General features: G+C 38.4%; 1 protein-coding gene and 1 pseudogene across 34 annotated transcripts in view; both read left to right on the forward strand.

Annotated features, from left to right (window-relative positions):
* SLMAP (sarcolemma associated protein) overlaps window positions 1-12,189 on the forward strand; it is a 150,143-nt gene that overhangs the window by 63,387 nt on the left and 74,567 nt on the right. For 21 of the 34 annotated variants that reach the window (XM_078442893.2, XM_078442891.2, XM_078442909.2 and 18 more), the window contains exon 3: window positions 1,921-2,068. In XM_078442893.2, the coding sequence (XP_078299019.1) occupies window positions 1,921-2,068 (148 nt within the window). Of the gene's footprint in view, window positions 1-155; window positions 227-1,920; window positions 2,075-12,189 lie in introns of all 34 variants that reach the window. The other 13 variants (XM_078442892.2, XM_078442889.2, XM_078442907.2 and 10 more) reach the window with 2 other exon arrangements.
* Window positions 5,877-12,010, forward strand: LOC132678687 (rab GDP dissociation inhibitor beta pseudogene; annotated as a pseudogene).

The raw sequence follows: 12,189 nt of genomic DNA on the forward strand, positions 1-12,189 counted from the left end.
GGCCTTTGGAAGATACTTGCCTATGCCTCATTTTTCTCAGTTACAAATGGAAGTAATATCTATATCATAGCTTTAATGTTAAGATTAAATGAGGGCCTGGTGGTGTAACATATATTTTAATAAATATTAGTTTTCTTCTTTCCTCTCTTCCTTAGGAAGGAATTCAGTGAAAATATGTTGCTAGAATAAGCAGGGCTGGAGAGTGTAGAAAAATGCAAAAAGAAAGGTACATCTTTTTTTTATTGGTTGTTTTCTTCCTAGTAAGTCTATTGTGCATGATCCCAATTGTTTCTAATTTCTTTTAGAAAAGGTAGGTGATAAATAGGTAGGCTTCCTGTGCCTCTTGCTCCCCACCCCACCATTTATTTATTTATTTATTTATTTATTTTAAATTAATTAAATTTTTTTTTTTTATTTTAGAGAGAAGGAGAGCATAAGCAGGGAAGAGGGTCAGAAGGAGGGGGCGGGAGAGAGAGTGAGAGAGAGAGAGAGAGAGAGAGAGGGAGCATATCTTGAGTAGACTCCACGTTCAGTATGGAGCCTGACACAGGGCTTGATCCTACAACCCTGGAATCATGACCTAAGCCGAAATCAAGAGTTGGACACTCAACTGACAGAGCCACACAGACACACCCTCCCTCCCCTTAAAATTTTTTCTTTTAATGTTTATTTTTGAGAGAGAGAGAGCTGGAAGGGGCAGAAAGAGAGGGAGACAGAGAATCAGAAGCAGGCTCCCTGCTGACAGCAGAGAGCCCAGTGCGGGGCTTGAACAAACCATGAGATCATGACCTGAGCTCAAGTTGGATGCTTAACCTACTGAACCACCCAGGCTCCCCTCACTCCCCTTTTTAAAGAGGGAAATTGCCCAAGTGATGAAAGGCAAGTTTAGGAGACCAGGAAGTAGTAGCTTTGTAGCCAATTCTAGTATTTGAGTTCCTGGTGTCTCCAGTCTGCTTTACTACAAAGAGTTTACTGAAGATGTGTCGTTCTTGATACCAAGTACATTAGCTAGCTGATAGCTGTTAATTCTAGGTGTTACCTAAAACCAGTTGTCCTTGCCTGTGAAATAAACACTTCCTTTGATTTAACCCAGATATTCTAGGAACAAAATTACAAAGAGTGAGATGCAAGTATAGAATTAGAATCTTGTCTACCTGGCTTTTTAAAAAATAACATGTATTTTTTTTTATCATCCCAAAAAGAAACCTTGTACCCATTAGCAGTCATTCTATACCACTAATCTCCTGCTCCTTTATCCTTTTTCCTCTGACACCTCAACCTCTTACAACCAAAAATGTGCTTTTTATCTCTGGATTTGCTTATTCTGGATATTTCATATAAATGAAGTTCTATAGTCTTTTGTGACTAACTTCTTAGTTTAGTATTTTAAAGATTCATCCATGTTGTAGGATGAATCAGTATTTATTCTATATTGCCAAATAATATAATATAATATAATATAATATAATATAATATAATATAAACATATTACATTTTGTTTACCTGTTCATTAGTTGATGGACATTTGGGTTGTTTTCACTTTTTGGCTGTCATGAATAATGCTGCTCTGAACATTCATTTACAAGTTTTTGTGACATATGTTTTCAGTTCTCTTGCATATATACCTCAGAGTAGAATTGCTGAGTCATGTGCTAACTTTTTGCTTAACATTTTGAAGACTTTATAAACTCTTTTCCAGAGTTATTGCACCATTTTGCCTAGCTGGATTTTAAATCACTTGGTGTCCAGGTTCTAATTTCATATATATTAAATGCGAACCTTAGCTGAAACAAGAGGTTTGAATTGATAGGGGAAGAAAAGCTACCTGTTGTAGTTTGTAGAGTTGGAAGTCCTTTTTCTTAAAGTGGGTTTGGAATTATTAGTATTAATCTTTGACTCTTTTTGTTTGTTTGTTTGCAGTTTTATCTCCAAGACACTAAAAGTAGTAACGGTACCTTTATAAATAGCCAGAGATTGAGTCGAGGCTCTGAAGAAAGTCCACCATGTGAAATTCTTTCTGGTGACATTATCCAGTTTGGGGTAGATGTAACGGAGAACACACGGAAAGGTACGGGTATGGATCGATTTTCCTATTATTTGTCTTTTTAAGTAAAAAAAAAAAATGTCTATTTAATGTTGTAAAACATTTCATGTTTGTAAAAGCAATTTAAATACAGCATTATATGCAGTGAAAAATTAAAAACCTCTTACTTCCACTACTGCTTTTCTAAAATTTTAAATTCTGAAGTGTTAATAAGTGATTTATATTTCATCACAGTATGAAAATATAGGACATTCCTGTGTTAGTTTAGGAAACAGTTGGCTGCAGTGACAGCATACCCATCCAACAAGAGCTTAAACCATATGGATATTTATTGTTAACAAGTCAGGAGGGTAGCTCAGACTTTGTTCACTTGACTCAGTAATGTTGTCAGGAATCCAGAGTTCTTACCGCCCTCCCGTTCTACTGTCCTTAACATGTTGTTTTCTTACGCCTTTGCTTGTCTTATGTTTTTGCTTATCACCTCATGGTTAAAGAGGGATGGCTGGGGCCCCATGCCTTATTTTCCTCATGCCAGTGTCCTTGGCAAAAACTGTGAGGCTGGGAAAAAATATCTTCCCGTGTGGCTCTTTTTTTTTTTTTTTTTTTTTATGTTGAAAGAACAATCTTCTGTAGAATCCTCTGAGCAGGTTTATACTCTTCTTGTCTCATTGGCCACATGCACAGCTACCTATGGCTACAAAGAAGCCTGGGAAGTTACATACCTGGCAAACAGGAGCTCCGTGATTGTCAGAGGTCAGTTATGATTTAACCCTTCCAGTTGTGCATACATTTTGGCTCAAACAAAATCAGGGTTCTGTAGACAGTTCATACTACCTATGGAGATATAAAATTTCACGTCTCACAGGGTTTGAAACTAGAAGTTCTCTAGCTAAATAAATGTAGATTGGCTTTATTTTTACAATTCTGAAGCTTCCTGGCTCTACCTGCTTTACTGCCTACTTTATGACCATGAAATTATATGGCTGGATCACAAAACTAAATAAATAGGAACCAAAAGTGTGCAGTTCCACTCTCTTAGTTTAATACGGACAGTGGAAGCAATTGACAAGTTTCTTCTTTTGCTTCTCTGAACATACTTTGATCTGGTGATACCCTGAGTCGTCAGTCTGTGACATTTTGCCCGGTAGACATGGGGATGGATGATGGTGGCTGGGTGGTGATGCTGCTGCTGTGTGTGTACATGTGCGTATATGTTTATATAATTTCACTGGTTGTTGCAACCGAAGTTTATTTTTATTGGGTTTTGGTGGTCTCCTTCAGGAGTTAGGTTTTGATGTTTGATTTTGATTTGGGTAGAATGAAAGTCTTAGGGATTTCCATTTACAATTGTAAAATAAAAAAGAAAGTTTATATTTTGATGCAGAGTATTGAGTCCTCCTTACTAAGAGAACTCAACTTATTTAAGACCATACTAAGAACAGCTGTGTCGGACACGGTACCATCTGTTGCCACATCGTACCACCTCTGGTACCAAGGCATTCAGCAAACACTGAGCCTCAGCTGTAAGTAACCCACAGAGAAGACAGTTTGTTTACGTGTTTTCTCCAAGGAATGTATGTTCTTGGCTTGCATTTCCCCAGGAGAATTAATGGTGTTAATTAAGAAAAGAATGAGGTTATCAAATACATTTAGGAAATGCTTAGTTAACCAAAGGTAAACAGGACTTCTCAGAGTCTTTAGTATGCTAACATATATGCAGATCTCCACGAGGGTGACTGTTCTAGAATGTAGCTCTTTCCAAACTCCTTCCTACTCCTCCCTACTCCTCTTTCCCATATAAGTTCCCATAAGGAACACTCTTTAGGACATGTTGTAAGAAGCTTAAGAGGACAATCCTGAAATTCAGGTTATTATTACTGCACTATTATTTCAGGAACATTAGATTCTTGCAGGCTTCTTTGAAAATATAACTATCTTTTATGTCAACTTTAAGGAAATTAAGAAGATGTCTTCATCATTTAAAATGTTGTTTCTTTTGTTATTTATTGCCTCCAAAAAGTTGACTTATGTTATGCATGGCCTCTTAGGATAAGCTTTGTCACTAAGTTGAGTACTACCCGTTTAAGCATATGCCAGGAAAAAAGTTAGACTTTGTCCCATGCTAAACAGTACTATGATAAGCTTTATATTACTTGGAAAATCCTACTGAAATTATACAACACTACAGGATAACCCCTGGATCAAAGAAGAAATCAAAAGGGGAACTTTATATAGAAGGAAAGGAGACTTTTATACCAAAATACAGTAAATCCTTTACTCAGATAAAAATTATAATTTTAAATTCCTTCTGTACTAAAGAAGAAAGACAATGAAGGAACTTGGCATTTAGAAGAAATTAGAAAAAGAATGAGAAAAAGAAGCTGGGAAATAAAAAGCAGAAATTAAGAAATAAGCAAAAAACTATAGAAGGCATAAACAAACCAAATGCTGGTTCTTTATAAGTCAACCAACCAACCAGCAGACAATAAAACAGGTAATTCATAATCCTTGATTCTTTTACTAGGTTAAAAAAAATACTAGCAAAAATATGTAAGATAAGGAATGAGGAAGGATACATAAACACAGATACAGGACATACTAAAAGAATTTTGAGAAAGTATTACATGTCAACCTATGGCAAAGAAGAAAAAAAAAACTAGAGTAAATTGTTTTCCTAGCAAAATTACCCAAGATGTAAAAAACTTGAGTAAATTGATTTCCTTAAAAGAGACTAGGAAGTTATTATGGATTGACCAGAAATAGGCCTTAACAGCTGAATTTTAGCTTATTTTTAAAAACAGATAAATTTAATGTTATTTAATCCAAACATACATAAAGGTGGAAAACCGTCAAAATCCTTAGTGCCAAATTCTGATAAAGATATGGTAAAAAAAAAAAAAAAAAGAAAACTAGAACTGATTTTACTCGTGGCAATAGGTGAACAATTCTGATTAAGGTATTAGTAAATTAACTTCAGAAATGAAGCTAGAATAAACAGAAAAGGAGATTTTATTCTAGGAATGCAAAAATGATTCAGTATTTGGGGAAATCTAACCAACATCATCCACAAACTAAAACTAAAAAACACATAACTGTATAACCAGCAGGTACTGAAAAGACACTTGATCCTTCTCTTCCCATCTTAGGTGGTGGCTGGCCTCCCTCCTCTCTAGCTCCATTTTACCTCTAGCCCTGGCTTCCCTTTCCTGTCAGGCTCTGAGGAGCCTGAGCACTTCCCATATCACTTTAGGGTGGCCTTATAGCCCCTGGCCCCTAGAGTCCCTGTGCTTTCTCCTTTCCTTGGGTGTTGGTCCCTGCCCTCCCCTTGCCATGAATGAGGAGTAAGATGTGAACTGTGATCATGCTGGGCACTGGCCTGATGGAATATATCCTGTCAGGTGTAACATCAGTGAATGAAAAGAAAATTCTTCACATTGATAAAAAACCTATATTAAGGAGGAGAAAGTACATCTATAACACCTCTGGAAGATTTCTACAGAAGATTTAAAATACCAGGAGCACCACCAGCATTAATGGGGAGAGGAAGAGACTGGAATATTGTCTTAATTCCTAAGTTCCTTATGGCCAATGGTTAGCTGGTTAAGATGGTGCTTTATACGTGGGCACCTGGGTGGCTCTGTCAGTTAGGTGTCCGACTCTTGGTTTCGGCTCAGGTCGTCGTCTCTTGGTTCCTGGGTTTGATCCCTACTCTGTGCTGACAGTGCGGTGCCTGCTTGGGATTCTCTCTTTCTCTCCTTTTCTCCCTGCCCCTTCCCCACTTGCCCTCTCTGTTTCTCTCTCAAAATTAACTTAAAAGAATTAAAAAAAAAAAAAAATCCTGCTTTATACAGAGGTTACCCGCTATCTGGATTTCAAAGTGACTGAAAGGAACTTTGTCTATAAGGGAGGAAAAAATCTGCAAGATTCCTTCCACTGAAGCAGAAGCCCTGGCATCTAGCTAAATGGGACTGTTTAAAAAATGTTACTTCCCAGAACTTTGGAGAGTGTTGATCTTAAGAAGACTGCAATGAGAGAGGTTGACAAGAGATTTGACTTGGGACAAGATGTCATAGATTTTACTGGCCATGCCCTGGCACTTGATAGAACTGATGACTATTTAGATCAACCATGTTGTGAAACCATTAGTAGATAGACTTTACGGTAAGTCTCTGGCAAGATATGGCAAAAGCCCATACTTTTATCCACTCTATGACCTTGGACAACTGCCATAAGAATTTGCAGGGTTTAGTGCTATTTATGGTGGTACCTACATGTGCCTACACCTTCAGGTAGGTAGGTGGTACCTACACCTTCAGTAAACCACTGAAGAGATAATTCTGCAAAATGGAAAAGTGATCAGTGTGAAATCTGAAGAAGAGGTTGCTTGCTATAAGCAGCTCATTTGTGATCCCAGCTATGTAAAAGACTGGGTAGAAAAAGTGGGCCAGCTGATCAGAGTTATCTGCATCCTCAGCCATCCTATCAAGAACACCAGGGATGCCAACCCCTGCCAGATTATCATTCACCAGAACCAAGTCAATTGGAAGTCACATATCTACGTCTGCTTGATCTCCTCTACACACAATGTGGCAGCACAAGGGAAGTACATCTCCATAGTACAGTGGTGGAGACTGAGGGACTAGAGAAAGAAATCAGACCAGCTTTGGAGCTTTTGGAACCAATTGAACAGAAATTTGTTAGCATCACTGACCTCTTTGTTCCAAAAGATTTGGGAACAGAAAGCCATATCTTTATTTCCTGCACATATGATGCTCCAACTCACTTTGAGACAGCTTGTGATGACATTAAAGACATCTGTAAGAGGATGACCAAATCCAAGTTTGACTTTGAGGAAATGAAGCACAAGAAAAATGACATCTAGGGGGAAGACTAACAGCAGTACATTTTATCAACCAATTAGGACAAACTTAACTTTTGGCAACTGATGTATAGTGTATGAAATCAATATTGTATTGTAAGGCCTTTTCTTTTCTTTTGTAAGAAAAAATTCTTTTTAAATGTTTATTTTTGACAGAGAGAGACAGAGCATGAGCAGGGGAGGGGCAGAGAGAGAGGGAGACAGAATTGGAAGTAGGCTCCAGGCTCTGAGCTGTCAGTAAAGAGCCCGACGTGGGGCTCGAACCCACGGACTGGGAGATCATGACCTGAACTGAAGTTGGAAGCTCAACCAACTGAGCCACCCAGGCGCCCCTCTTCTTTTTCTTTTTCTTTTTCTTTTTCTTTTTCTTTTTCTTTTTCTTTTTCTTTCTTTCTTTCTTCCTTTCTCCTCCCTCCCTCTCTTTCCTCCTTTCTTTTTTCTCTTTTCTTTTCTTCTTTCCTCTTTCTTCAACAGACTAAGCTGCAATGCAGTATTGATTTCACATAGACTTCACTTCAATGATGTCTGGCTCCATATGGCTCCAAATGATTTCTTCACTGCAAAACAAAGCCAAACTCTGAAAACAAAACAAAACAAACAAAAAACGAAAAACAAAAAAAGAAGAAAGAAAAGAAAAGGCATTTGATCAAGTTTAGGAGTTATTACTAATAAAAATTTTAAATGAATAGAATGAATAGAAAAAATTAAGTAAAGTAAGAATTCTAATTAAAATAGAATAAAAATAGCGCAAATATTATACAGGTGTAAAATGTATGAAGTAAATTTACTATCAATAAGGATAAATTTCAAACATTATCTCAAGCAAATTACAGAAGGATGTGTGTGGTACAATTCTATTTACATAAAGCATGAATTAATGCAAAACAGTACTACATAGTGCTTTTGAATACATTTATAATAAGGATATAAAATTATGAAATCACAAAATAGTTTTTAAGGATGTATGAAAGGATTTTTTTGCATCAGTGTGCATGGAACAGAAAAACAATGGAAGCATAATTTAAAAATTGCCTGTGATGTAGCTATTAAAAAGATTAAATTAGGATTATATGAATTGCAGGGATTTCTATAAGATATATTGTTGAGAAAAGAATTACTATTAATAATTTCTATTTTAAGAGTCTCATGCTCTACTGACTGAGCTAGCCGGGCTATAATTTCTATTTTAAAAAGTCTCAGGGCACCTGGGTGGCTCAGTTGGTTAAGCGGCTGACTTCGCTCAGGTCACAGTCTTGCGGTTCGTGGGTTCGAGCCTGGCTTCGGGCTCTGTGCTGACAGCTCGGAGCCTGGAGCCCGCTTCAGATTCTGTGTCTCCCTCTCTCTCTCTCCCTGCCCCTCCCCTGCTCATGCTCTGTCTCTCTCTCTCTCTCTCTCTCTCTCTCAAAAAAATGAATAAATGTTAAAAAAAATTTTTTTTTAAAGTCTCACCAATCCCTATAAATGTGTACATATATGTGTATTTGATTGTTTGAACATAGGGAAAAAAACACGGAGGGATGTGTGTGGTCATTACTATGAGTCGTCCTGGAGTGGGTGGAGAGGAAGAGTAAAGAGGATGGAGCCAAATGAAAAAGGGTGGGGATAATAAAATTACAATTAAAAACCTTCCACTGTCTGTGACATTTATGTATATATATAAAATAATGTATGTACAAAAGGAAATTTCAAAAAGTAGACAATATATGAAAATGGTTTTTTTAATACATGTATGTGTATAAAATCATAATTTTATTAAAAAGGTGATAGGAACCTGATGTCATTGAACATACCCATTCATACTAATGTCTCTTCTATTCCAACCTCTCCAAAACAAGCTGATTTTGATGTTTGGCTTTCCACATAGTGTGACTCCAGGAAGAAAACTCACTGGTCAGTACTGTACAAATAACCTTCCCTAAAGATACAAAATATTGTAAACAAATAGGATGACATTCTAACAGGTTTTTTTTTTTTTTTTTTTTTTTTAAGGAAGTGAGGAAGAGAGAAAGCCAACCTATCATATTTTCCTGGAATCGGGGCCTTAGGAACCCAGTGCTAGCTATTCCTCTGTTCCCAAACTCACAAACTGCTCAGACAGGGCATGAGTTTTCTGGGTCATGTAACATTTCAGTAAACCTCTGCTGCAAAGCTTGGGACCAGTTAGTTCTGTAAACTTGACATATAACTGCACTCAGTTCATCACCGAGGTCTACTTCACCAATATCTGTTCATGGGTAAGCCCCTGTGAGCAAGGGGCCTAGTATGAGCAAGGTCAGTGGTGCCTTCCTTTTGCATTGTGCTCAAACTGCCCTCAATTACTTTTACTCCCCACAATAGGCCTTGTCTTTTCTGGTCTTCAAGCCCTTGCACATGCTTTTTCCTTTGGCTAGAAACTTTTTTAGGCTGGAAAAGGTGCCTTTTCATGTCCCTTTTGCACACTACACTCCCCTCTGTGTGTTTGCCTCCCTCACTAAACTGTAAGCTGCACAAGAGCAGGCAGTGTGTCTGTCTTCACTGTGGAATCCCCGTGCTCAACCTGGCACATACTGGTTAATAAATTTTAAAATGTCTTATGAATCTTATTCTACCATGTTACAAAAGTTCTTTCTACCACCTTATCTCAACTAAGATTTTGACAACCTTCCTCCTAACCCAGAAGCTTAATATGAGGATCAGAAACTGGCAACCTTCTTGTTTCCCACAACCCTTTTTATTTTGCTGTGACTCAGTTACCTCTCTTTAACCTATCTAAACTTTATTCATCTAATAAAATGGGACTCTTGATACTACTACCTACCTCAAGGTTTATGGTATAATGTTCAATGTGAATGTTGGTAAAGCGTATACAAAGTTCTCATCTCTGGGACAGGTACTTTTATTATTAACAAAACCTTTGCCAGGCACCTGTACCATCTCTTGCCATTAAGTCTACCTCTCTTTCTCAGTAGCTGCAGCCCCAGGCTCCTTTACCTGTCTGTCCTTTCAAACCTGTCATTGGCCATTTCAATTCTTACTAACTTCTAGACTGCCCCTTCACTCTTAGTTTTGCTGTCCTTGTTCATTCCTAGCTTTTGGTAACTTTCACCAGAAGCTTTACTTCCTTCACTTTCTAGCTGCTAGGGAAAATCACAAAGCTGATTCAGCAGAGACTGTGCCAGATTTGCTGGGGTGACTAAGAGAATCTTTCTGATGGCATGGCATTCTTCTTTTGTTCATTTAAAAAGTGGATTCTCAGGGTACCTGGGTGGCTCAGTTGGTTAAGCGTCTGACTTCAGCTCGGGTCATGATCTCACAGTCTGTGAGTTCAAGCCCCACGTTGGGCTGTGCACCAACAGCTCAGAGCCTGGAGCCTGCTTTGGATCCTTTGTCTCCCTCTCTCTCTGCCCCTCCCCTATTCGCACTCTGTCTCTCTCTCAAGAATAAAAACATAAAATAAATAAAATAAAAAGTGGATTCTTGACCCAGGAATTATCTGCACCACAATTACCTGCAGAACTTTTAAAACTGTGGATATCTAGATCCCACTCTTCAGTCCTAAGAAGAAGATTTGCAAGGTGTGGAGACTGAACATACCTATTTTTTTTAAGTTTATTTATTTATTTTAAGAGAGAGAGAAAATGTGCATGCATAGGGGAGGGGCAGAGAGAGATGGAGAGAGAATCCCAGGCAGGCTCCATGCTGTCAGCAAGGAGCTCACTGTGGGGCTTGATCCCCTGAACTGTAAGATCATGACCTGAGCTGAAACTGAGTCAGCAGCTTAGTCGACTGAGCCACCCAAGTGCCCCTGAACATACCTATTTGTTTTTATTTTATTTTTTATTTTTTAAAATTTACATCCAAATTAGTTAGCATATAGTGCAACAATGATTTCAGGAGTAGATTCCTTAGTGCCCCTTACCCATTTAGCCCATCCCCCCTCCTACACCCCCTCCAGTAACCCTCTGTTTGTTCTCCATATTTATGAGTCTCTTCTGAACATACCTATTTTTTAAAAGCCTTGGTTGTTCTTTTGGAAACTAGGTTTAAGAACCCTGCTCAATTAAGTTTCTGGCAGCAGCTGTGTTATATGCTTTCCCTTGTCCTCGAGCCCCTTATAATTACCCTGTACATAGCTTAATTTCCCCTTCAAACTAGAACATTCTACTGATTTCCCAATTTCTTGTATTATTCCATCATTCTCTCAAACACTCAGAATCCTGGTATTTTTTTTGAATCTTGTCTCTTCCTTACCTCTAGCAGCTGTGCCATCCAGGTCATTTGTCTCCTTTCCCTGCTCCTACTTGTTTCTCCTGTTGCCAACCTCAGGTGTTACACTAGCTCTCCCCTTCTCACCGCCATACTCTGCCAATCCATTGCCTCCAACATATCCTTCTGTTACACTTTTGGCATTCTCCTTGTAGAAGGCTGTGCCATACTGTACAATAAAGTCTGAAATGCTTGATTGTACACTTGAGGCCCTCAAAAATATAGATTCAGTTCAGAGTTTTTATTTTGTTTCCCATTACTTTCTTGAATATATGTTAAGCTGTTAAACTAAAATAGAGGTAAGATGGTGTATAGAAAAGATTCTTTTGAATCCTGGCACTGCCACTTGCCGAAGGTATGATCTCAAGCAAGTTAACTTTAGCCTCTTTGACCTTGTCTGATCTGTCTCATCTGTCATATAAGACATAAAAATGACTATCTGCATGGTTTGTTGTAAGTAGTTAACATGTATTGTGTAATTAGCCTGGGGCCTGGCACCGAGAGGGCCTTGAAATGTATTCTTTCCCTGCTCTCTCAAGTCTCCTCCAGCTGTTACATCCTACTCTTTCTGTGTCTTTGCTCAGGCCGTTCTCTCAGCCTTTCCTTCCGTTTCCAGTTTTTGTTTTTTTTTTTATTTTTTTTTTTGATGTTTATTTATTTTTGAGAGAGACAGAGATAGAATGCGAGTGGGTTGGGGCAGAGAGAGAGGGAGGCACAGAATCTGAAGCAGGTTCCAGGCTCCGAGCTGTCAGCACAGAGCCCGACGCGGGGCTCGAACTCACGAGCTGTGAGATCACGACCTGAGCCGAAGTCGGACGCTCAACCGACTGAGCCACCCAGGCGCCCCCCGTTTCCAGTTTTTGAAATCTTTTTTTTTTTTAGCCTTTTTAATAAATCCTTCCCCTGCCCTTGTCCATTCCAAATTCCCATAGTATACCTCTTATAGCATTTGTGAAAAATGTTCCCCTTGGTTGTTATGTTAGATACTTCTTGTTCTCTCTACAAAATAAATTGAAATCTC

Source organism: Panthera onca, chromosome A2, assembly GCF_046562875.1.
Source record: "Panthera onca isolate mPanOnc1 chromosome A2, mPanOnc1 haplotype 2, whole genome shotgun sequence".
Lineage (NCBI taxonomy): Eukaryota > Metazoa > Chordata > Mammalia > Carnivora > Felidae > Panthera > Panthera onca.